Genomic DNA, 26,165 nt, shown 5'->3' with positions numbered 1-26,165 from the left:
GAAACAGCTGCAGAGACGTTCAACAGTGAAACACTCAGCCTGTGCCAGCACCATCATCTTCAGACCTGCACACAACCCACCACGGGGTTTTGAGGGTTTTTCCCCCTCAAGAAATACAGGAAAAGCAGAGAAGCCTCCCATTTTTCTTCCTGACTAAAGCAGGAGGAACAGGCAGAGCAGTGCAGGGCACCCAGGGCAGTGCAATCTGCCACGAGCATCTCAGCTGCAATTTGTTACTGGTTTTCCACTTGAAGGTTTCTTTATAATACTTTAATGTGGGAGCGTGCAGAGCTGTATGGATGGGCTCATATTTCTCAGCTGACATATCTTCAGCCAAAGTATGTCAGCTACAGGAGAGGGCAAGGCTTTGCACTGGCTCTGGGATTTCTTCTTCCCTCATCAGAAACCACATAAAAGAAAAATACAAATAAATCAGCTCTCCAAAATTGCTATTTATTACCTCATCATGAAACTGTCTACTGGACCCTGCAGTGGTATTGAGTAATATCATTACTTAAACCATAAAGAGGTTGTATTTATTACTCAAAATTGGGAAAATTAGCATCCATATGGATCTTATTGTTTTACGAGCAGTAATGCTGCCAAAACAAGTGGTGTTAACATTCCAAACTACAGATTGTCACCATTTCTCGTCCAGTGTTTCATTCTTTCATTTGGTATTTAAAACACCTTTGAATTGAGGAACTGAACAGATCATAGAATCTCTGCTATCAGATAAATCATTTAACAGCCAGGCTACTGTTCAAAACTTGATTTACGGTGGCAGTGAGTGAATGGAATTAACATCTGCTGACCTAAAGAAGAGAGACTAAATTGATTTTGGATAATCTGTCTTTAGAAAAGGGATGAGAGAAAAAGCACACTCTAAGAAATTTAACTACTTAATTTGCAATACATAGCACCTTAGTAGGTAATCCCAGACAGGACATCCTAACCTCCATCCCTGGAAAAATGATGGAGCAAAACTCCATGAAATTAATTTACAGACCCAGGAGGAATGAAAGAGTCACTGGGATCAGTCAACCTGGATATACCAAGGGCAAATCAGGTTTAAATAAAATGAGCGACTTCTGCAGTGAAAGGGGAGAACTGTAAATGTCATTTATCTTGGTTTTAGCAAGGTTTTTGACACAAACTTTACAGCATCTGCACCAAAGCCCTGGATGACAGGACACAGTGACCCTGTGCCACGCTGTGGATGGCAGCTCTGGGAGGAAAGTGGTCAGGTGGAGAGTAGGGCTGCCCTTCACAGGGACCCCAAACTCTTCAAGAAGGAGGAGTGGGTCACTAGGACCTGCAGGAAGTTCAGCAAACCAGATTTATTCAGCCTGGAGGACAGAAGAGTAAAGAGAAATCAACCTGCTGCCTTCAACTGAGCTTAAGGAATTGTAGAGGAGACAGAGGCAGAGTTGTCTTGCAGGAAGGACAAGAAGCTACAGATCCAAACTGTAACAACAGATATTCCAACTGGATAGAAAGGAAAAGGAATCTCACACTGGATTAGTAAAGCACTGGAATATATGGCTCAACCTGGTTGTGAAATCACCACCACTGCAGATTTTTCAAAACTCAGCTGGACTTGGCCCTGAGCAACATGATGTAGCTTTGAAGTCAGACCTGCTTTGAGCAGGAGGTTGGGCACGATGACCTCCAGAGGTCCTTCCAGCCCAGACTATTCTATGATGCTGTGAAAAACCTTCAGGATGAATGCTGGTCTCCCATTAGAGGATGTCCCTTCAGCCATCCAGGGGCATGTTTGAAGCAGACAGCACTGCTGTTTCCCAAATTGCTGCGCTTGTTCTACGGACTAAGAGAATTCAACTTGGCTCTGTTCGACAACTGTCTCAAGCAAATTACAAGACAGCACTAAAAAGCAATTTTTAAAAGAACTAAACCCCATTAATAATGTTGTGAGCAAGCATTCCCTTCTCTGGACAGCAGATATTTACTGAATAAGTTTAGTGTAATATTTGGAATCATTTAATATCACAGAAATTACAATCAAAAGAGAAGATTTAGACACATTTGGAAGTAATACCAATAAGCAAATTCAGAGTGTGGCTTTGCCATACACTGATCTTCACATAGAAAGCACATGCTCCTTCTATTTCAAAATCAAGAGATGATGCTGTAAATGGATGATTTCTGCAGACTAACACAGTATTTTTGCCTCTCTGCTTAGAAATGATGTTACACCACCTCAAAAGCTGCAGTTATTAACATCTGTTTTGCATCTACTGATGCACTTGATGATTTATGACTTCATTATTCCTTTATATAACTTTAAAAATAATTTCCCACCATGTATAGCTTATTGTCTATCAGTGCTAATCATTCACTGCAGCCATCACACAAACCCTGCATGCAAAGCCACACCTTGTGGATGTGTTAAAACCTGGCATAAAGATGCTTTACCTCACTGATGAGCAAAACTGATCTCATTTTTATTCAGAGAAATTATTCCCTATTTATCAACATCTATGCAGGAAATAATCACTTTTTCCTAAGCAAGGAGTGTTGTTATAAAATAAAATTACTACCATATGATTTACACCCTGCCCCTAGACAAGGGAAATCACATACTCCACCTTTTCAGCTGCCAATATTTAAAATTAAACAAAAAAACACATGAAACCACTGATTACAATGTAATAATAACTACCAGATATATTTAATTTCATATTATAGAAACAAAGTCCATTTTGTTGAAAAGAACTCCATCTCAGATTCAGAGTTCATATTATGTGATGAGCTAGTTTCTATGGCAACTGCTTTCTCTTTTACATACCCTGTAGACAGCACAAAATGTCTGTTGTCTCCTAAGTTAAGTTAACATTTTTAATCAGCAAGTGATAATTTATGCATTATTATGTACAGTTTCCAAAAATGTCTTTAAATATTTCAAGTGCAGGACAGACTGAAGTATAAAAGGAGAGAGTGAAGTCACAGCTCCTGCACTGCATTCCTCACTAATTTCAGTCCTAATGAAAAAAGGGAGAGTCAAGGGGAAAAGTGGAAGAGATGAGAGATGATCACCCACCCTGGCACGAGGACACTGATGGTTGCTCTAAGTGAGGAAGTGGCAGATGATTGTTGTGTGTTCAACAGGTCCCAAAAGCATCTCAACCAGGGCAGTGGGGAACAGAGCCGAGGATGTGACACAGGATAACCAAGGTGGGTTCACCTGAGCAGGGGAGGGGAGATTCAGACTCTCACCTTGCTGGAGGGAGCCCTGAGCCTGCACTGTGGGTTTCAGTTCAGAGCAAAGGCTCATTTTTCCCCTCTCATCTCAAAGATTACACCTGTGCTGCAGCCCAAATTCTCCCCACAGTGGATTTACTCAAGTCCAGCTGTGTTGATCACCAGTATTTGAGTATTTCCACAAGAAACTGTTGCATTTGATCATTTCACTGATCTCTCAACTTCACAGCAAAACTCTCACTAAAAGCACAGTTTGAATGCCTCTGTAGGACCCATCATCAGATCCCTGATTTCAGGAGATATTCCCCCTCAATGGGACCCACTGCAACCCTGACTCAGCAGACTGTGAACAACAACCAAGGAAAACCACACAAGCTCTGCAACAAATATTTGGTACTTAAAATACTTTACATCAACAGTCATGTTCATTATCCTGGGCTGACTGGTGGGAAATTAAACATGCTGCAACACAGCCAAAAGCTTTTGTTTAGGGAAAGCTAAAAGAGACCGGCTGTCTGTCTACAGGAGTCTGACTGTCAGACTCTCCAAGTAAAATACAACAAACAAATATTTAGATTGCAACTCCATGATTTAGATTGGCTGCAGAGAAAGCCTGAATAGCAAGCAATGCATTTCTTCTCATGCCAAAGACATCTTCCATTAAGAAAAGAAAAGGAAGCAAAAGGGAAAAAAAAAAGAGTCATATAATTTATTTACTCAAAATTGTAAACAGAAGTGACTTCAGTAGCACTGTCAGCATCTGAATGTTTCCCAGGCTACGTCTCTCTGTACCCTCCAGACACCATCAAGTAAATTGTTCCCACTGATATTGGGAGAATGACCATGTGGGAACTGATGTTTGGAGATATTACAATTACATGAAGTAGAAGACTTGATCAGTGATTTTTCTGTAGGTAACAGACAACGAACAGTAAGTTCTCTCAGATCAAAGGTGAAGAAAGCCTCCTATTGTGAAACAAATACTCCCCAAACCCTTCATATTAATATAGTACTGAAAATCACTGTTAAAGCTATATTTACACTCAGATTGAAACTGTGCATGTGCTGGGTATTCAGTTATTATTAAACAAGTAGATAATATCTATTGATTTTTTCACTTGTCAGTAGTTGGCAGAGCTCTGCAGCAGCCACACGGATCAGCACAGCCACTCTTCACACTGACCACATATACGGAGTCAAGATAAACCCCTTCTGTTCCCCCCACTTTGCTGATACACTAATTATCTACAGAGAACCATAAACATCTACCACGAACCTGCTGAAATGAAAATAACTATCATCGCTGGAATGAACATAGTGATCCTTACCACTTTTTTATTTTACTGTTAACAGGCTCAAGCAGTTCAGAATTAATTCAGACAAAACCAAGTGCAAAGCAGCAGTTGCAGAGAGATGGTTGATTCCAAGTGTAAAGAAGCAATTTTTCAAAGAGGAGAAGCCAGGAAAGAAGTGATGAGATGTGCTATACCTGGGGCACCAGGGAAGGAGCTGCTGATTTCTGAGAAGGGAAAGTGAACCAGGATGGTAAAGGCCAAGGGGATTGTGGGAAGTGCAAAAATCAAGAGGAAAAAGGAAGCAGATACTGCAGGCACAGGATAATTCCTTATTAACTCTTCTTACCACCTCCATTCTCAACGTGCGTGTTCACCCGGCTTCAGAACCGCTGAAGGTTTTCCTTTCCCAACCAATAATGGTTTATCAAGAGCCTTAAGAAACCCCCAAATGAGCAGTGATCTCCTCTTACAGCAGCCTCATTTCTGAGAGCACAAACGTTGTCTGCCGCAATTAAACACCGGTCCACCAGTGACACACGCGGGCAAAACGCGTCCGAGCATTCGAGCTCCTCTTGACCCAATTACGACTGGAGGAACACACTGGGCTTGCCAATTATCTCACAAGAGAACCTGGGAAAAGAATTCAGCTTCCTTGTGGAAACTTTCTTTCCTCTCCTTTAGTGCCAAGCGCCGCATTTGAAGTTACAGGGGTACATTTTATTTCTTCTTCTTCTTCTTGCCCAAAGGTCAACGGTTGGAAGAACAAGCACAAAAATGATCCAACTCTGTAGAGCAGCTGGAACGTGGGAATCTTTGAGCTGGTTGAGGGCACGTGTCAGATGGGGAGAGAATGACATTCAAAGGATAAAGGGGAAATACAAGGGCACAACCGGCACCACAGCCCCTCTGCTTCGGTTATTAAAATTTCCTAACCCTGCTATCTTATTTCACAGAAGCAAACTGGATGGATTCTTCTCTGTAATGAGGAGTTTTGCTTCAGAAAGCCACCAATTCAGTAGCAAGACTGCTTTTATAGAAACAAAAGAAGACCTCTGTCATCCAAGGAGTTCCCTGTTTTGTGTACTAATGTATAACTAAAATTATTATTTAGGGAGGTGGGAAACAAATGACCAAGCAAAGCGTAGCTTAAGAACGGTCCTAAAGAAAAGCCAGGAAGTATTAAAAAATAAAGAAATTAAATAGAAGTACTGATTCAAAACTACTCTTTTAAAAAAATTTCTGTATGATTAGCTACTGTTTAAAGAATAACAACATTATGGCATTTCCTAGAAAATGTATAGTATTCAAAAGCCTACAAAACACAGCATGGTATAAAAGCCTTTGTACTGCTTTGACTTTTATTGACCTACAAGTCAATTTACTCCTCCCCAAGCATTACAACCTCAGGTAAAAAAAAAAAAAAAAATCAAAGCAAGCCTCCTAGAAATGGAGAAATCCAAGAGCTAAAGTGGAATGCAACTGTCACCCAAATATTCATCAGCAACACGAAAAATCAATCCACTTAAATCAAGTTCTTTCCCTGAAAATATATTAAACTTATATTTCAAAGAAGCAGTAACATTATTTTATATTTAATTAAAACCTGGTAAAGTACCAAAATCTCAATTTTAATACTCTAGTTGTGACTAAAGCATTAATAAATGTATTCATATTTGAACAAAATCTAACCATTTTGTACACTGCCTTTCACAGAAGCCAAAGACCTACGTGAAAGTAAAGACCTTGGATATGCAATAAAAAAATTAAATTAATCTTTCCTGTAACTGTAGAATAAATTGATCTGCAGGATTCAGCCATAGCTGTCTTTAGGAACATAGTGAAAAATACATATTTTAAACATACATATTAAGAAATACACATTCGCTGCTCTTTCATATGGAAAACGATTTAAGAAAGACAACCAGTGAATACCTTTAATAGCGGTGCTTTCACATCACTCACCCAACCCTGAGCAGATAGGTCCTTCAAACCAAGCTACTCGTGTGTGATTAACACTAATTATTATTTAAATTTTTCGAATCACCCAGCAAATCCACTTTTCATTTGACGAAGCAAAATGGCCTCCTCTCCCATTTCATCTCACCTCCGCTGGGATACAAAGCACTCCTGGAAACTGCTGCTGTCAAACGTGGTTCAAATTTAACAGGTTTTTAAAATGCAACGTTGTCAAATAACCATTAAATCGCTGGGTTATCTTTGTGAAGAGTCTGCCCGATGTCTCCTAAAAGGACATTGGCCGTTAGTCACATCCGATGTCCAAAACACACATTTTTGTAAACACGGGCAAATATTAAAAAAGAAATATTAAAAATATTTGCCATGATTCCACAAGAAACACCAGCGTTTGTCTTTTGAGCTCACAGCAAAGACAGAGGTGAGTTCTAACACAAAGACCAGGCGAAGGAACGAAGAACAGTTTAATTTCCAAAATGGAAAATTCCGCGTCCTTGAAAGCTGAGAGAGTCTCACTAGAATTTAAACAAACAACAGCTCTTCTAGTCAAAGCAACTGCACTTTCCTCCCTGATTTACATGCCATTCTCATGGCAGCAATGTTCAAATGACTGTACAGGGATATTCAAACTACAAAGAAAAGCCCTACAAAAAGGCCAAACTGTGCTTTTCAGACCGTTCAGAGTCTCCCAAGAGCTGCGCTAATTCCCAGTTTTCCACAGAGCACCTGTAGTAGGATCATTGATCCCACTGCAAACAGAAAGCACAACCAAACTTTGGGCTCCAATCTTTGCCAGAAACGACCCACAACAGAACAAGACAAGAGATGTACTCACAGACACCTCCCAGTTCTCTGAATTTGCTTAAAGGAGTCCCTTTCCCTTGTACTCAGCGTTGTACAGAGCAATAAATAACTGTGATCAATACTGGCGGGTAGACAGAATAATTCTGTATCATTCTAAAACTGGGGCTTTTTTTTAAACCTGGGAGCTCCAGCTCTGCCTTTGTAGGCAACCACAACAGCAGGAACGCAGGTGAAAAGAGGATACAACCCTGAAAAGCAAACAGCTCCATAGGTGAGATGAATCCAGCTTGGGTCAAAATAAAAACTGCAAAGAATAAAAATCAACCCCTTGAACGATTTAAGTCTTTGTTCGCTCCCACAATACAGCGGAGAGCAAAAGGCAAGGTTTAATTTCTTCAGAAGCCACCTGAATAACCTCTTCCCAAGCGTTCCCACAAAAGTATATCCCGTTTTCGTTGGAAAACCATAATGGTGGAAATGGAGAAATAAGTCCTGGCTCTGCAAGATATCCCTCGTCCTCCCCCAACAAGCCGTTTGCTTGTTAATAGACTTCCTTAAGCCAGATTTCGATAGTCTGAGCCATCCAAAGCAAAAAAGAACCCAACTGATTTAAAAAGTAAGTATTCAACTTCAATTCAATGTCACTTAGCTACATCCTAGTTGCCAGTAAAAGCCACAGCCTACCAGCCTACGGGAAAGTAGAGTGAAAATGCCTCAATGTGTGAGTCTAACATCTCCTAGGGAAGGTGGTGGTGTGCGGAAAACATGTGGCGTTAAAGATGCTTTATCAAAAATGTCCAGTTTTGGTATAAAATAATCCAGGCGTGATAAGCAATCCTAACGCTGATTAGTAAAGATTCCTTTCTAAAAACTCTTTCAACTGCAAAAATCGCCTCCATTTTTTAAATATCGCCATTGCAGGCCTTTTTAATAAAGGCTCTTAGGAAAATATACCATGCCAGCCTTACAAAATAGACGGAAAAAAAGGCAATAAGATGGTTTTTGAAGTGAAAACTCATAAAGATCATTTTCCATGCTGACAGTGTGCATTTCATCCAGAAGTTTGAAGAGTCAAATGCTACCCCAGCTGGGGGTTATTCTGCCAAATGGCTTCCAACAGTGACCACAGAGATGGAGGATGGGAGGGGTGCGTGTGTGTAGGAAAATAAACGTGATGGTAAGCGACCCCAACCCCACATCATCTTATCAAACATCCGACACACGGAGCCAAACACACAATGCAAACCTAGAATACAAAACCTGAAACAAAAAGACACGAACAAAAGGAAATAAAGCCAATTGTGAGTTACCTGCAGAGATTTAAAACAAAAAAAAGCACACGAACGAGGCAGATACGATTCAAATGGATTTGTCCAGGAAGGAGAAAAGGAGGGGTGAGTGTGAGGGCTGGGGGGGGGAAAGGAACAGATACCTTTTTTTTCTTAAACAAATCCATCATGAAAGAAAATGAGACAAGATTATAAATAGGCCGAGTTATAGCGCACCATGGGATTTTTAATCTGGCTACCTGTGGTTTTTGCAGTTAAAGCCCTATTCAGCACTGGAAAGGGAGGGGGGAAAGCGGGAAAAAAAAAAAAGGAAAAAAAAGAAAAAAAAAAGATAAAAAAAGATAAACGAAATCACGTTTCTGTGCCAGTTTCGCAACCGCTCCCCCGGCGTGCACCTCCAACAATGCTGGCAAACAGGAAACACTCGTTATCAGCAATTTCTAATAAGCGCCCGCCTTTCAATCGCTATCGATCGTTACCTGCCCGTCTCGCTTCCTGCTTTCTTGACTTTGGCTCTCGTGCTCTGCCATGGCAGCGCGAAGCTGCTTCTCCAGTTTCTCGATCTCCCGTTGATGGTCTCGGACCAGGCAGTCCTGCACTGCGTTGTGCTGCTGGAATAGGTGCGTCTTCTCCTGTTCATGCTCCAGCTTCAGCTCCACTATCTGATTGGACAGGGAGGAGTACAGTTCATCAATAGAACATCCTTGTCGTCATGACAACTCGTCTACAGCTTAATTTCCCCCCTAATTTCATCAAGTTGGCAATTTTATTTTTACGTCACTATTACCTCACCTTTTAAAAAGCCACCGTTAGCGTGACAGAATTCCTCCAGACAATCCCAACAATGGAGACAACCGAGCAAATCCAGCGCATCCTTAACCAATTTGTTGGTACAAATGTCGGAGCGGACAAAAAACAAAAATAAATAATATATATAATAAAAAAAAAAAAAAAAAAAAAAAGAAAAAAAAAGGCATTGTCGCATTGTGTGTCGGGTGCCCCCGTATCCCGCTGCTGCTCCTCAGCAGGGTTGAGGATCCTAAATGGTTAATAGGCAGCCTGCTCGCCCCTTCGCTTAAGTATATACACACACAACCCCCCACCCCAGCAATTAAAGCTTTGCAAGATTTCTTTATGATTTCCAAAGCGAACGCTCTTCCTGCGATATTCCTCACCGCTGGCGCGCATGGAGTTGGCTTTTTTTTTTTTGTAAATCAAGGAAAAAAAAAGGCAAGAAAATTATATATTAAAAAAAAAACCACAAAACAACAAAGCTCTATTATCCCGTTGTCAGCTACGCTATCCCAACATAAACAGATGTATGTGTTCCAGAAGGGCACCTGCTGTGCCGCAAGCTTGCACCATGATTTCATAAGAAGCCCTCTATTCTCAGGATCCGTTCCCAGTCCGCACCACACTGGATGCTGTGACCTTGGCCACTCTTTGCCTCTCCCCGCTTGCCTGAATGGCAGCCCGAGACCAAGGGCCTGGTTGCCGCAGCTTTGATACTAATCCTCCCGCCTGCGCACAATGGCACCCTACCTGGCCTGCACACTGGAGCGGCCAGCCCGCCTTTGAAGCAGGTGATGAATAGGGACGGCAGGAAGCCGCTTCCCCACTGAACTCCGGGCCACACAGCTGCTAAGAACAGTCACTTGGGTTTTTCTTCAGTTTTGGTGGATTTCGGAGAAGGAAGGAGGAGGGGGGGGGATGTAAGGGGAAAAAAAAAAAAAAAAAGAAATAAAAAAAAAAAATCTGGTATGGTGAATATGGTATTTTTTCAGCATGAGAAAGGGGAAAAAAAGGAGCGAACGGGAGGAGCCGCTGTGTGTGCGCCGAGAGCGCCCGGCACCTTATCTTAAAGCTGTAGCAGTCAATTCTGGAGTGATACGAGCTCTTCTCCTGGCTTTCGTGGCCAAAATTCTATGCTAAGTTCAAATAAATTAAAATAAAAAAAGGCATCTTTTCAAACTACAGATCAGCGTATCGTAAGTGTAAAAGGAATATGTGTCATCCGCGCTGCAGCCGGGAGCGTCCTTCTGAAAACGGAGCGAGGAGAACAGATGCAATATTTCACGGTTTTACATATCTACATTATTTAATAACACTAAAGAGCTCATTAAGAGATGTCTGAAGCCCCCGTGGGGTTTAACCCCCCAGGAGGACACACATTGTCCATACTGGGCCTGGGATCTTCACACCAAGTTCTTTACTCCAGGTTTTTGCCCAAAGTTTCTCTAAAAAACTGGTTTCTTTCAGATGGTGGTGGTGTCCTTGGTGTGCCCAAGAGAAAGAGCTGTTGCTCCCTAAAATAAGTGTAAAGCCTTTGCCTGATTTAGGGGAAAAACATTCAGTGTTTTTTCATAGAACAGACCCAATTAAAAAGCAATCATGTCAACAGAAGAGGCCTTTTTCTTCATATATTTTCTTTTCTTAATTACTGGGGTTTCAGTTGGTTGTGCCATGTAGGTCTGGGATAAGGAAGTTTGCTGGGGGGAACTTCAATTATCGAGGTTTTCACTTTTTTAACAGAAGGCAGGGAATGTGACCCAGAGAGGGCAGGGGACAGACCCTGTTTCTCCAACCAGTTACACATGTCTACCACGCTGACCAAAGTAAATAGCTTTATTAAGCAATCCCTTCACTTACAGTATTTATATTATAGACAAAACATTTTTGAATTTAAGAGGTAGAATGAGCACAAGGGACAGGTCCTTCTGTATGCAAGAGAGATGCCCCCCAGGGGCTATGTGGGAAGAGAAAGGATGGCACGGTGAGGGGAGGTGTTTCACAAAAGGCAGATTTGTTGAAATAAAAAATCCACCTCCCCACTTCAAGCAAACCATTCCCCACGGTGGTTTTGCTTGATTTTTTTAAAAGTTTCTGGCAGGGAGCAGAGGTGGAGAGACAGGAGAGGAGAGAAAGGATGGGGACCTCAACATTTTCATCCCTCAAAGACCTCCAAACCCATCTTCCCTAATGAAGGACTTCACATTCAGAACCAACAAAAACCTGCTTTCCGGTACAAATAACATGAAGTAACTGAGCCATTCAACTGCACTGGTGAGCACTCCCTGAAGCTCCTGCTCTCCTCAGAACTGCTGCCAAACACCACAGTTTCTCTTCCACTCCTCCCTCTCTCATTCTTGTGTTGCTATTGGGTTGGTTTTTTAAAGGGGAAAAATTTAGTGTACACCAACAAAAGGAAGAAGAAAATCCACGCTGCTTTTCAGCCACAACAGGACTACTTCATCACAGGAAGCCGCATGAAAACTGTATTAATTCTTCATAAAGCAGACAGATTCTGCCTTCTCTTTGAGGTGAGAATGCCTTTATGAATGATATAACAAAACCACCTCCTTTCAAAGCTGTAGCGTGTTGAGATCTTTCTGCATGTACCCCTTAATGCTGAGCACTTCATCAGATCACACTAAAGCATCTGCTCAAACCCAGGGCCTGAGTGTCCAGAAGACAGGCAGTTGTAGGTCCTACACACTTCAGGCAGACAAGCAACACGAGATTCACAATGGGAATTAGGGGCGAGGTTGAAAAGAAACATTCATTAAATAATCGTGTGTGCCCCATTACCATAATCACATCGCAGCCATTGTGCCTGGGATGTTTCCTCGTCTTGTCCTCTCAAAGATGAAAATCTCTTATTTCCCTTCTCTGTACCTCTGTTCCTTTCTCCAGCCGTGGCCTGGACACAAAACCAAGCAGGATTGTCTGACCTGACACAGTTTTTCTTATCAGGGAACACTGTTAGTAACAAGTATTTGAAATTATGATCTCATCCTATGTGAATTCTTCATGTTTTAATTCTTTCCACACCAGTATGATAGAACCATGTTCAAGGCAACAGCCAGCAGCTGATTTACTAAGCTGCCACCAGAATTACACTATTTATTTTAAACTCAGCTTTTAATTACACTATTTCTTTTAAATTCAGCTTTTAACTGAAATGTAACACTATTTCCTTACTCTTGCAGAGAAAAGAATTTTAAAAAGAAAAAATCCTTAACAAAAGCTAAAAATTATTAATCCAGAAACTGTCAGAGTCTCTTGTTATTCCCTTACACACACACAAGATGCCAAACAAATTTGGCAACGTGGTTCATGCCCAGGGCACTGACAACCCCAGCTGATGAACTGCACTCAATGGGGAGGTGCTTTAGGACAACCTCCTAAAACAAGAGACAATCTAAAGACCCCAAGTGAAATCCTGCTGCTCTCAGCACATCTGAAGAACAAAGGTCAACAATAAACAGCCTGCTGATTGCAGGAGATATTTTCAGAAGCCAAATACTTTTAATATAATCAACGTCAGCAAATACCTTTTTAAAGTCCCTAATATAGAAAAGACCTTCCACTATCCAGTTTTTGCTTTTACATCACACACTGAGTTTAGGCTTTTCAATTTTAGAACAATTTCAACTTGTTCTCAAGAACAAGTACGCCTTTGAAATTCTTTTTAGAGTCCCCAAAGGAGGGAGAGGAAATTAGTTAGCTCACTGCCCCTTTGAAAAATGTAACTGCTACAATAAATATTTGACACCAAAGTATGAAAATTCATGTAAATTTATGTCCGCAATTCCAGAAATATTTTAAGTAACACCTACATAAAGTAGAGTTTTGCATGGCAGGATGATTTTATAAGCACTGTTTTGGCAAGACTGAACTTCTGAGGGCTGGAGAAGCCACCAATGTATCACACATGTCACAGCAAAGAACTGAGCTAAACTCACTCTGCAGGAGGCCCACAGCACATCTATTTGCAGTATTTCTGTCTTAAAAGCAGTTAAAAGTGTTTGTACATCAGGTGCCTCCATCATTTACCCTGCTCAAAGCCAGCCATGATCTGTCCCCAAATAACAACTCCAGTAAAATCAGGCGTTTTTTGGATCCTCAGCCTATAAATAAACGTGCATGTTTCGTGAGGATATGGGGATTATCCATCTCCACAAATACTCCTTCTAAAAGTAATCTGACCTAGCAGGCTGGAGGAGCAAGTATTAATCATGCTGGGCTCTGGCTTAGCATAACTTTGGGTGGAAAAGAAGAATCTTCACTGCAAAGCAAGGGAGAAAACCACAACTCTTTTACCAGAACTCCTCTGGAACAGGTAAATTAAATGGATTTTAAATGTACACAGGTTTTTTTTTAGATTTTTCTGTCATTTGGAACACAAAGTACTCCCAAGATAGAAGGGTTATAACGAGCCAAGGGCACATGGGACAGTGAAAAATAATGTGTGCAGAACCACACATTACCACTGAAGCAGCAAGTGCACGTGGGGTAAGGTACATGCAGAGCAAATGCATTTGACTTTCTATTTCACTGCAGGCTGCAATAATTTAACTGGCATGCCTCTGTTTCCTGTTTTACTTACACCTTTTCATCAACCACTAATAATTCTATTTCAGCTGCAAACTAAGAATTGCAAAAAATTCCCTAAAAGAAACAAGCTGGTCTTTGGCTAAGCTGCAATTTGATTTATCCTACAACAATACACTTGAGTAGTCTGACTATGTATGTAAAATGATATACCTGATCTGTACATTTTTACTTACAAAGGCCTCTCAGAATTCTAGTATTTTTAAAGTATGGGCAACACAAACACCACCTCAATCCTATCTGCCCAATCTTCCTGGCACAAGCTAATTTCTTTAAAAAAATCATGGAATCATAGAATGGGTTTGGGTTGAAAGGGACCTTTAAAGCTCATCTAGTTCCATCCCCCTGCCATGGGCAGGGACACCTTCTACTAGACCAGGTTGCTCCAAGCCCTGTCCAACCTGGCCTTGGACACTTCCAGGGATGGGGCAGCCACAGTTTCTCTGGACAACCTGTGCCAGGGCCCCACCGTTCTTACAGTAAAAATTTCCTCTTAATATTTAATCTATATCTACCCTCCCCTTCAGCTTGAAGCCATTCCTCCTTGTCATTATGTGCCCTTGAAAAAAACCCCTCTCCAGTCTCCCTGTAAGCCCACAATGTATTGGAAATGAAGTTGCATCCCCGTGATTAAATCCCACTTGGCACCACAATGAACACGAGGAGGCCCCGTCCCCTCCCCGTCCCCCCCGCGCCACTAAAACCAGAAACACTCCTCACAAACTAACAGACCTTGAGTCACTGCAAGGGCCTCTTTGTAGCAGGCTCTGCTACAGAATTTACTGTACATAGTCTTTGTTTGGGGATTCAGAGTTTATCCAAGGACCTTCTTTGAACACTGAGAACCGACTTCACAGTCGTTCACCGCCTCGCTCGCTATTTACTGCAGGCGCCCGTTTGTGTTCCTGGAACTGTCTCCCCTCTCCCTCCTCCCCTCAAAGTTGATTCTGTTGACTATACAGGGAGCTCAGGCTTTTAACTCTGAATCACAAAGTTAGATGCCTGAAGGAGACAGTGCCAATACCCATCTGTCTAGTTAACAATTCTGTAAACAGCAATGGTACCATGAGAAGATTTCCACCCACTCTTCACTCGGAGGTTAAATTCATCTCCTTTTCCCATTTGTGAGTTTTAGCTATAAAGTGAAAAGTTGATGTTGACTGAAGAAACTATTCCTCAGATATCCTGCACAAAAGGCATTCATCTGTGTGTTAGGATGGTTCAAAGCAAACGTTTATGCATCCCAGATTAATTTATTAAATGAAATTTATGCAGCTTGTTGCTGATTACATGAAAAATTTAGAGCTTCTACTACCGTGCTCATTTGGCCTCCTTGCAAGAACAGACTGTATTTCAATTATCTTAGACTACAGACAAAGAGGAGAGGAACAAAGCTTTTCACAAAGACTGTCCTCATAACTAAACCAGCATATTAAAAATGGATTGTGGATCTCGGAATAAAACCGAACAGGTTAAAGTACAGCTAAGAAACACTTGGAACATTGGTGTGTGTGAGGAATAGCAGATTTCAAGCAGGTCTTTTGTAAGTATTTTCTTCACTTGAGTGGGTGACAGATTGGTAAAAGAGAAGCTAGAAAAAAACAGAAAAGGACTTATCTTCCCTGAGGAGTTTCGTTTCCAAGTCCCATCCCTGAGTCACAGCAGTTTCTTGGAGCCAATGCTTAATCTTTATTTTTTACTCTACTCCTGACCTATTTCCCCCTCTCTCTCTCATGAGGTCACAGCCTTTACACCTCTCTGTCATACACAAATTCATCTGGCTCAACTTCCCAGAGGGAACACGGAAATTGTCTGCAAGACTCTTCAGAACATTTTGATGATGAACTCTTGAACGCCTGAATCAAACAGTGTTTATTACCTAAATACACTTGGGTAGATCTTTAAGGGAAAAATATAAAAACATACCCAGGTCAAAAATACCCTACACTTCCAGATAAAAACACACCCAGGTCAAAAATACCCCACACCTCCAGCATTTCACGGAATTATTGCTGCAGTTTTAAGCAAAAGCAAAACAACATCATCACAGCCTTGATCATCCAAACACTGGTGAAATCTCTTGGCACAAAGTTAAACAGCTAAAAATTAGCAGGAAAGATGCCCAACTATTACATGTTGAACTAAATAACACTTTAGAACTATTTTAAGCAACTGAGGATGAGATTTTGCTTGGAACCTTGGTACTAAGTGGCATTGAATAAGGTGTTGGTTTTTAAAGACATACACTTGTGTATAAAAACAATGGTTGTAATTACAAAATTAATGTTTTACCTGAGAGAAGCTACTCTTTTCTTTAAATTAACCTCACACAAAGTTATAAAAGACAAACAGAAAGATCTAAAGCACATTCTTCCTCTCAATAATTTACTCTGCTGCAGCACACTGCTAAAATAAGAACAACTTCCCAACACCACCTCAGACACTTGTCCTTGCTGCTGGCAGGTGAGATTGCTTTTTCACTTTTAACCAGCTGATTTTGCACTTCTTTACCTCTCTTTCTTTAATCTAAAAGGCATATTTAAGCTCAACACCTTTGTTGTGCTCCCAACTTAAAAGCATAGACTATTTACTCATCTTTAGCATGATTTCAAAGGGATTCTGTTAAATGCCCAGTAAAATATTTCTGAAGGTGTCCTCTTTCTTTCTTATTTGGCTAAAGAGGACAAGATGGCAACTCTATTTTTCCCCACAAGTTTTAGAGAAGAACCCAACAATAAATGTTGCAAGAAAGGATTTCCTGAGATACAGGGAGATTCTTCAGCTATCACATAAGGGTTTCCCACTTTCCTATGGAAGCATGAATAATTATTTTAAATGGAATAAACACAGTTAAAAGATGAACCAAACCAACAGGCTTATTTTATATATTTAGGTTGGCATCTAATCTCAGAGGGCATGGCCATAACTCATCAGGTAACACCAACCTGCTACCACAGTAACTCATCAGCTGTTTCATAGTGTGATCTCTCCCTGTTAGGAAAACAAAATTTCCTTGACTTTGGCTCTCTTACTAATTTTGCATCTCATTTGTTTCACATTCACTCAGTTGTAGCACTTCAACAACTACTCATAGCAAAATATGGGTGTAACAGTCATCATAGTGACTATTAATTGCTTTAAACGACAAGTTAATGTCATTTAAACATTAAGATCATATTAAGTTCACTGAAAGTGTTCCATTCACAACAATTTATGAAAACCTGCCTGAAACAAAGGTGAGTATGTGCTTGAGCCTGCTTGGAAATCCCTGCATGAAGCCCTGTCTCTCCACAGGTACTTTGCTGGGGTATCACCACTCATGACAAGAGATGTGCTCTCAGAAAGTGCTCCAATGACATGGATATGGGAAAAACCAGCAAATTCCTTAACTTTCCTGTCAAAAATGCATTACTTGGGCACGTGTTCTTTCAAATATGAAAGTGAACTCAGCAGAAACACTTCCCAGGTATTGGGAGCTAAATCGGGGATGTCGTTAGAAAGTAGGAAAAAAAAATTTGAAAAAAAAAAGAATAAAGGGAGGGGGTGCAAAAAAAACCAAACAACCTTTTTTTTTTCCTGTGCTGACAGTGCCATAAAGCCCAACTATAGATCCTGCAACCATTTCAAAGGCAGGAAAGGCTGAGGCCTTCACTGTGGTGTCCACTGGCTTTGAAGTGCCGAAAGCAGCTGCTCCCAGCAGATAGGAACTGTGGTGCTGCTGGAGTTATTTTTTTCTTCAAAATATACTTTCAAATCTAACAGCTGCAAGTAGAACAAAGTTGAGCTAAAGTATATTTAAAGAAAAAAAAAAAAGCCACCAGTTTCTCTCTAAGAGTGTTCTCAGTGGATACTTCAAAAGCAAGTGGCACTGAATCAGATGAAGCTGGAACCAGGAGAGACATACTGCAAGATCCAAAAGTTCTTCTTCACTTTATTAATGGATTTCAGTGCATTTGAAAAGTTAACAAAATATTAATTTTCATGGGTTTATATGGTTTTGTCCTAATTCTTTTTCAAGCAAAAGAAAAATATACATAAATATCGATATATATCAGGTTATTGGTTGTTAAAAATATCAGATAAATATCAATATATAACACATCACTGTGGCTAAGCTTCAGGCAAAGCAATCTTTCAGCCCCACAACCAACATGTTCACAGCAGTAATCTCTTGGAAATCAATATTCCAGGAGAGTCCTGTGAAGCACGGGCAACTATTCATAAAAAGCAGAGAGGTGAAACCACAGCTCCCAAGTCCCTACATTTCCAAAATGTTTTTCAGATTGGAGAACGGGATAACACATCAGTTAATTTGGTTCTCCATTACCAATTTGATTAAATTTATGGGCAGGTGAATTGTCCAGTGTGCCTTGAGCACTACCCCTGCCACTCACTGTGCCAAGCGACGCAAAACAGAGCTGAGGGTCAATTTTCCTTCCCTTTGTGTGTAAATTCCATTTGACAATTAGATTCAAACACTTGAGGCAGAACATCTCAAAGCAATTACTACATTTTTCAGGTAGCTAAAATATCCAGGATTTTGGCTGGGTGTCATTTCCAAGTGGAAGTCTGCAAGAGCCCTGTCGAAATGTATCCCCAGTTCTAATTTACTGCTCTATTTAAACAGTTTCAATCAGCCTATTCCTCCCCAAGTAACAACCAAAGAAATATGCAGTAAAACAAGGCAAGGAAAAGTCTGCTTTAAAAATGGTTTAGGAGCTCTGAAGCATAAATAGAGGGTAATACAGAGAAACAGAAGTTGGAACTACTGAAAGGAAATTTTAAGTGTGGAAGGACTGAGCTCATCCTGCTCCGTGGTGGGGCTGAAGGGGCTTTGTGCTGCAGAAAGGACCATACAAAAGGAACATCATTTCCAGTGATAACCCACTGCAATCTGCAGGAAGGGTCACATATTTTTCATGCTCACAAGTTTTCAAAGAACATTCCAAATGAAGTACAAAGAGAAACAAATTTTTAGAAAGGGCATAAACAGGATTCCGCTGAAAATTCTTCTGAGGCTCTCATTGTTTAGCTGTTTAATGCTGAAACTCTTTCCTTTGGGTTCCAGTGATGTTTCATAAAGCCTAGCTGTTCTTTCTTACAGTAAAAGCAGCTATCCTAAATAAAATAAAAGGGAAGCAGTAAACTTGTCCTCTCAAGTGGAAAAGGCTTTCACTGATGTTGACCACAATATCAACATTGTTGCAGAACAGCAATGTAAAAAGAGTCACCAAAACCATTTGAACTCTAACATTAATTTCTTGAGTTTTGGATTTTTGATCCAGTCTCCAGAAGGTGTAAATATAATAGGAGTGAGGGTATAAGAAAACACATAAAACCAAACCACGACAATACAAGACATTATCATTTGCCTTTAGTGACCAAAGCCAGCTGAGTACTGGGCAGAAAATTTTATCTATGGCTTGGTAGATCTTACCATGGATAATAAAGAAGAAATTACCATTTGTAGGTAGGAACAAGAATGTCCTAACTCCTGATACACTGCAGATTAGTATTTACCTCTATCAATCATGTTCCTAAGACTGAGAACAAAATCCTGGCAACTCAAGTGGTGACACTGATAATTCTGAGTGAGGACAGGGAAAATACTTTGATCTGAACCATCAAACTCCCTCCTGCACAAAACACACTTGCTGTTCCTCCTAAAGGTCTCTCTCAACACCCACCAAAGCCATCTTGTTCCTTAATTCCTTGAAAAAGCCCCTTCCAGGTGGGCCAGAGCAGGTCTCGTGCCAAAGCCAACTGCAGTGGTTCATCCCCTTACTGCACAGAGGATGAAAAGAAATGAAACCACATCCCCTGGTGGAAATGCAAACTTATATCCACAGTGATAAGAGAGAACTTTTATGGATTTATCACATTACTCATATGAAGCACTAAAAAAACCTTTTAATCCTTTAACTTGTACACAAGTGTTACCAACAGAGGCCACTTTACTTCCATGACCAAGCAGCACCTTACACCAGCTGGGATGGGCTGTCCCAGCTGTGCAGCTCTCAAACCTCTATCATGCAACAATTTGTCTACTTCTACTTCTGTTTTTTCCCTTTACACTCCATGACACTACTGAACTCAACTTTCTTGTCTCCACCCAAATGTTTCCTGAATATTCCCCAACCCTGAAATCACTTTACAACGGAGAAAAATCACCATCAGTGGGCCAAAACAAGCAGTTGTAGGAACACACCCCACGCTCAAAATGATAAAAAGAACAAACCGCTGTTTCTCTATAAGAAGAAAAACAGATAATGAGTTAAATAACTTCATCTGGTGATTATGAAAATAGGTGTTGCCACCTGTAAGCCTGGGAAACAATTTGAAAGAGTCGGAGGCACAAAGGATCGCGAAGAGGAAACAAAAATATTTTCTGTGGAGGCTCTTCCTCCTCCATCCCCCGACAAATCAACTCTGCATATCTATAAATTGTGCCTTTATAGGAAGGACAGAAACACACAGTGAGAACAGGGCTAAGCCTGCCCCAGGAACTGACCTACAGCTGCAGGAAGGGCTGTCCCTCCTCCCCTCCACCTGAAGGAGCGAAGCCACTGACCTGTTGTTCATAGCTTTTCTTGACCTCCTCCAACTGCCAGGAGAATTCTTGGGATTGTTTTTCCCGGAGCAATTTTGATCTGCTTAGATCAGCTTCAACCTCTGCCATCTACATGGTAAAAGAAAGGGAATATTTAATTTCTTTTTTTTTTTTTCTTTAAAAAAAAAAAAAGGCAGAGCTTGAAATGTTCTGATGTTTCTACAGATGTTTGTAAGCCATCAAAGAGGAGAATATCACTTGTTGGGAACGGTAACAACATCGTTTGTGGTCAAAATGAATATTCAGTCACTACAGGATTATTAGTTACCCAAGGACAGAGTGATCACTTATGTCATGCCACTCCCTAATTACAAAGTATTGACTCAGGTTTTCACTCAACAGTGGTGAACATCACATCAAAATTAAGTGAATATTTTTTCTAGACACATTTAAGACTCAAATATATTTCACTCAAAAATACACTGCCTGTGGAAATTCAAGGGAAATCATGTGCGAGTCAGTGCATAAACTGCACATTTAAAGTAAGTTTACATTAAATCAGAAAATAACTTAAAAGAGAATTATTTGGCTGCAAGTGAAGTTCTCTGAAGATAGTCATCGCCTCTGAATAATGAGTCCCACAGATTCCAGCACACAGCATCAAGGAAGCAATTTCACAACTCAATTAACAAAGGCTTTTGTATCAAAAGCACAACTGTTAGCTGCACATCAGGCATGTTTCCAGGGGAATATTTATATATATATATATATATTTTTTATATATATATTACTATGCTGCAGTGCATACTCATCAATTACTTTTAGATCTAGATCCCAACAGAAGCAGTGAATAAATCATCTCCCTAAAAAATGTCTCCCTAAAAAAGAGCAAAGGGTGCAGGGGTCTGGAGGGGCAGTGCTGCCACAAGCCCATCTGCTACACAAAAAGAAGAAACACATGAATTCCTGAACCACAAGCCAAAATCCTGCTTGGCCTAAGGGAGTGCTCAGCCTTCAACAGATGTCTGTGCCAACTGGCCTGGACATCACTCCCAAGCCAGGAAAGAGGAGAAAAGGCAGCACTCGGAGCGGGAAAAGCATTTTATTGGAAAGTAGTTCTGCAGGAGAGGAAGGTGCAAGACTAGAAGCAGTTGGCCAACTAGAAAGTAGTAAAATAGAACAGAAAGGAAGCAGCTCTTGAACCTCACTGTACTATCTGCCATTAAGAAAAGGGATTTCAATGAACATTTTATGAATATTTTCCTCCCGCTCCAAACTTACTCAGATTGCACATCCACGGCCATACTTTACTCAGGTCAATAAAACCCAGAAAAAGAACAGATCTTGTTACTGTATTAAAGGTTTTTTTTTTTTCTAACGGAATGAAAACATTCTAAAACGTGAAATAATAAAAACATACGCAAAGATTCTTTAAATCTACTGGCTTTTGTGGTTTACTCATTAGGTCACATTCATACATTTCCTACGAGTGCAGTGAAGGCTCCTGATCATTACTTGCCAAACCCAGGAAGCCCCAGATCTAAAGTACCATGACACAGTCTATGTATTGTTCCTCTTTTTGTTGGTTATTACTGGGGGAAAAAAAAAAGCAGATCCTGCAGTTAAAAACCATCACTCCCCCATCAGTGGGCATCAGGTGACTCTTAATAATCACAAGCTTCACAAAATAGGAAGCAGATGGCAAAAAAATATCACACAGCCAGACTAATGAATCCAATATTGACTACAAGAACTCAAAATGCCAGACCCCATCCTACTCATCTCCGTAATTAACTTTACCACACCCCAAAAATGGCTTTAGAAGCCCAGCATTTCTAATGTAGTTAAAAGTACAACGTTGCTATGGCTACTGCAGCTGTTGTTTTATAAGTGATACATCCCACCTAACCACAAAACAGAGAATTTTCCAGTATGTTCCAGTGTATCAGGTGATTTATCTAAAGAGTATGTGGATGCAGAATCATAGCAAAGGCCAAAGCTCTGAAGAGAGCCACAGCAGAGTTCCTTTGATGTATTTCCTTGGACCTTGGCTCCTGCAGAACAGTATTACTCAACTGTACAAAATCATTTACTATTTCTACATTTTAGCAGGCAAGTAGGGACAGAGTAAACCTATGGCTGATTCATGGAGCACAGCAAAATTCGCTTTCAAAATTTCCCAGACCGTGGCAGAATTCTAAAATAAATCTACTGTCATTCTAAAATTACAAGTGACTAAGTTTTCCAAATTCTTTTGCACTTTCTTTAGGTTTGGATTGGTTTTGTTTGCTGGAGGTTTTTGAAACAAATGAAACTATTATTAGTCTTTCTAAAATGAGACTATATCTCTTTTGGAGCAGAAATAGGGTACTACTTTAAGTCATCCTGAAAAAATTGCAGGAGAGTTGTGTAGTACAGAGAATGTCAGATTAAAACAGTAGGATTTGTTGTATTGCCCCCGTGGGTCCAGTTTGCTGAATGCCTGTTGCTTTTATAAGTTTGTTCTTGCTTTTTTCTATTATTTGCTGTCTGCATGGGTCTTCAAAATACCAGCAATGAAGACTTTCATAAAAATAATTTCACGACAACAACAGAAAGAGAATTTCCTCAGTTCTAAGCCAGCATCCTGAGCAATCCATTCCAGTGCCAGCCTGCAGCACCCTCCTGTCAGCAGCAAGGTTGGGTTACAGTAGGTGAGTTTGGAACACTGAGGATATGGTCAGGCAGAATTACAAGCCGGAGTTATGCTTGGAGATCTCAACCACATGAGGGAGTTAAGGAAATATCCCTTTCCTCCCCTTCTTTTTGATCACCTGTTGCTTGTTCCTGATTTCACCCCCTGGGCTGCATTTGTAAAGTCCCAGAGGGGATGGTTTAACCACTGTTTGCTCTGTAAGAAATCGGAATCACTAAAATCTTGTTACTTAAATTAAAGCCCCTGTCTTTTAGGGACAGAAAAATGGATTTTTCCATCCTGTGCACATGACTGCCAGCAGCCACAATGGCCCTGCCCCTGCCTGGGCTCAAACTGATTACAGGAGCTCATTAATGGAAGACAGAGTCGTTCGGAAAAGAGTAGGAAGAGACACACGTTTAAGTGGAAAATGACAAACGTTGTTCCATAGGGTGTATAAACTAACACTTTATACTCTCACTCCTGAAAAATCCCTAATCAGTATCATAACTGCAGATATCTTTATAACAATGACAACTCGGGCTTTGTTAGAAAGATGAAACAACTGCCACCATCCCTTTCTGACTTGCTGGCAAAGACACTACATTGTGAAAGATTTTGATGTAGCACTCTCAAGTGGAGCATGTTTCTGGCATTATAAGATCAGAATCTGCTATCCCACTGCGCCAGAGTTTCAGAAAGGCTGGCATTGTGACCTCCTCACCCGCTGTTTCATTTCTGCAGAGTCTTTCTCTGAGTTCAGCTCCACCTGCCGCTTAAACTCCTCCAGGGCAGCGCCTGCCTGCTGGGCCTGCAGCCTCTGTACCTCCGTCACCCGCCTCAGCTGCTCCTCCTTCTCCCTAGAAAGTCACAGAAAATTTTCAGAGTTCAAGTATCAAATAAAAGAACGAGTGTGCTGGTGTAAAAGAGAGGCCTTTAACCCGATCAGTTGAAAATAAGTATTCAGATTTCAATTTCCTGTCCCAGCTTCTGCCCAACTTCCCTTGGCAGGGCTTTGAAGAAGGGAATGGAAGGCCCGAGTTATTTTCGCTTTCTCCGGTTGAATTTCGCACGCCCAAACAGGGCCTTCAGAGCTCACAATACCTCCACCTTCAAAGTCTGTGTTGACTTCAATGCTTCACTACCTGCTGGAGAACCCCCTTTTTTTAATCCCACCATTAAATGAGATTCCATAAACAAAATTTAATAATAATATATAATTAATAACAAACGAGATTTAATTAAATTATATTTAACACCCTTCCAATATTTAAACAAATTCCTTTTAACATGATCACCTACTCCCATTAAAAAAAAAAATAAAATTATCCCAGTGCCATCTTTGCTCAGACAAGGTGCAGGATTATTCCCTGCTTGTCACATCTCAAAATGCAAAGCAGGGTAATGTGTGACATGTGGTACCTTCTTAATCTATTAGAAACCCATAATGCTGTAATACCTATTCGGCCTTTGCAGATGTTAAATCTCTATGCAAAGATATTTTATATGAACAGCCTCCACTATTTGGCATATTAAACTCGAGACATCTATAGAAATCAGGTTGGGTTTCTTCAGACACGATGGTTTATCAATAGTAATGAATCTATCATATTTTATAATAAAAAACAGAGATGGACAGCATAGTGTCACAACACTCTGGTAACCGGTAAATATTTAAGAAATTTTGATGTGATTCCACAAATAGAAAGCAACCAGGCAGTGTTTGTAACTTTCTGTGACACGTTTCTATTGCCACAGGTCAGAGGAGTTGCCTGACTTTGTGTTAAGACTCCGGGAAACACGACGGTGGCATCGCTGGACAAAGCTGGCTCCACCCATGGCTTGTAACAGAAGACACATTCAAACAGACCTGTGGCTGACATTTTCATTTTACAGGCAGAGAGGAAGTACCTCGGGATAAATTTCCCATTTTGACAGAAATTATTTCCATATAAAACAAAGACTCTGACACATAAGAGACGGAAAAGCCCAGCTAATTCACCCAGTCTGTCACCTTGCCAGCACTGGAGGAGCTATTGCAGCACTGAGTGAGCCTTTCAGAAAGGTCAGGAAGCTGCCAAGCCCAAAGTTACAGTATTCACATCCTCTTCTGTGGTTTTCAGACCAGACTTTGACAATGGGACAAAGAACATAATCCTACATCTTCACAAAGGGGCTGTTTGCAGTGGAGGAGAGCAGGGTAATTCCATTAGCAAAGAGATCAAAGAAATGCCACAAGCCCTGAGTCAGTGTATTACTGTTTACTTTTATAGTTTTTTTCATGATGCATATTTTAAAGAAAAATAAATTCTTTTGGTACCTTACAGCTGATGGAATAATTGAGACGTAGAGAGACTGCTCTTTTCCTTACAGGAAAAATACCTTTCTTACCCAGTAGAAATGAGGAAAACAGAATAACATCCTGTACCACATTTCTAGTGATAATTGTTTAGTGGTTTTGGGTTTGTGTTCATAGAAGACCTGTGCAAATTTCTTCAAATTTGATAGAGAGTATCCATCACATCCACACAGATATGCTTTATTTTCATAAATTCCATTTCCTTGAGTCCTCTGAGGGCAAAGCATAATCTGTCTATTAATAAAGTACCATATTCTCCATTCATTCATGAGACAATAAAAATTACACACCAAAAAGCAACAAATCAACATTTTTTTCCCCCATCTAAATTCAAGTGGCAAAAAGATCATTTAGGATTTAAATTTCTACTGCAGAGGATCCAAAAGATCACAATTGCAAGGACAAAACCCCTCCACCATTTCTCAGAATGGGCACAACCAGTGATGCTTCCAGAGGTATCCATCAGCTCCAGCTGCAAAGGTATTTGGCTCAGTTATCCCCCAAAACCCACGTGCCAGGGAATTGCTGATTACAGATATTTTTAAGTTCACAACTGTTTGACACTGAATTACGGTGAGTACCTTGCTCCCCTCTTCCACAACAA

At 40.6% G+C, this 26,165-nt stretch overlaps 1 protein-coding gene across 4 annotated transcripts in view; it reads right to left on the bottom strand.

The window, feature by feature from the left end:
* The window catches only part of CEP112 (centrosomal protein 112), a 154,647-nt gene that overhangs the window by 77,094 nt on the left and 51,388 nt on the right, over positions 1 to 26,165 (bottom strand). For 3 of the 4 annotated variants that reach the window (XM_032706505.1, XM_032706504.1, XM_032706506.1), the window contains exons 18-20: positions 23,927 to 24,062; positions 20,550 to 20,657; positions 9,064 to 9,246 (exon numbers count right to left, since the gene is read on the bottom strand). In XM_032706505.1, coding sequence (XP_032562396.1) covers positions 9,064 to 9,246; positions 20,550 to 20,657; positions 23,927 to 24,062 — 427 coding nt within the window. The remainder of the gene's footprint in view (positions 1 to 9,063; positions 9,247 to 20,549; positions 20,658 to 23,926; positions 24,063 to 26,165) is intronic. The other variant, XM_032706508.1, reaches the window with a different exon arrangement.

The sequence above is a fragment of the Chiroxiphia lanceolata genome, chromosome 19 (genome assembly GCF_009829145.1).
Source record: "Chiroxiphia lanceolata isolate bChiLan1 chromosome 19, bChiLan1.pri, whole genome shotgun sequence".
NCBI lineage: Eukaryota > Metazoa > Chordata > Aves > Passeriformes > Pipridae > Chiroxiphia > Chiroxiphia lanceolata.
This window is presented reverse-complemented; position numbering and strand designations above follow the sequence as displayed.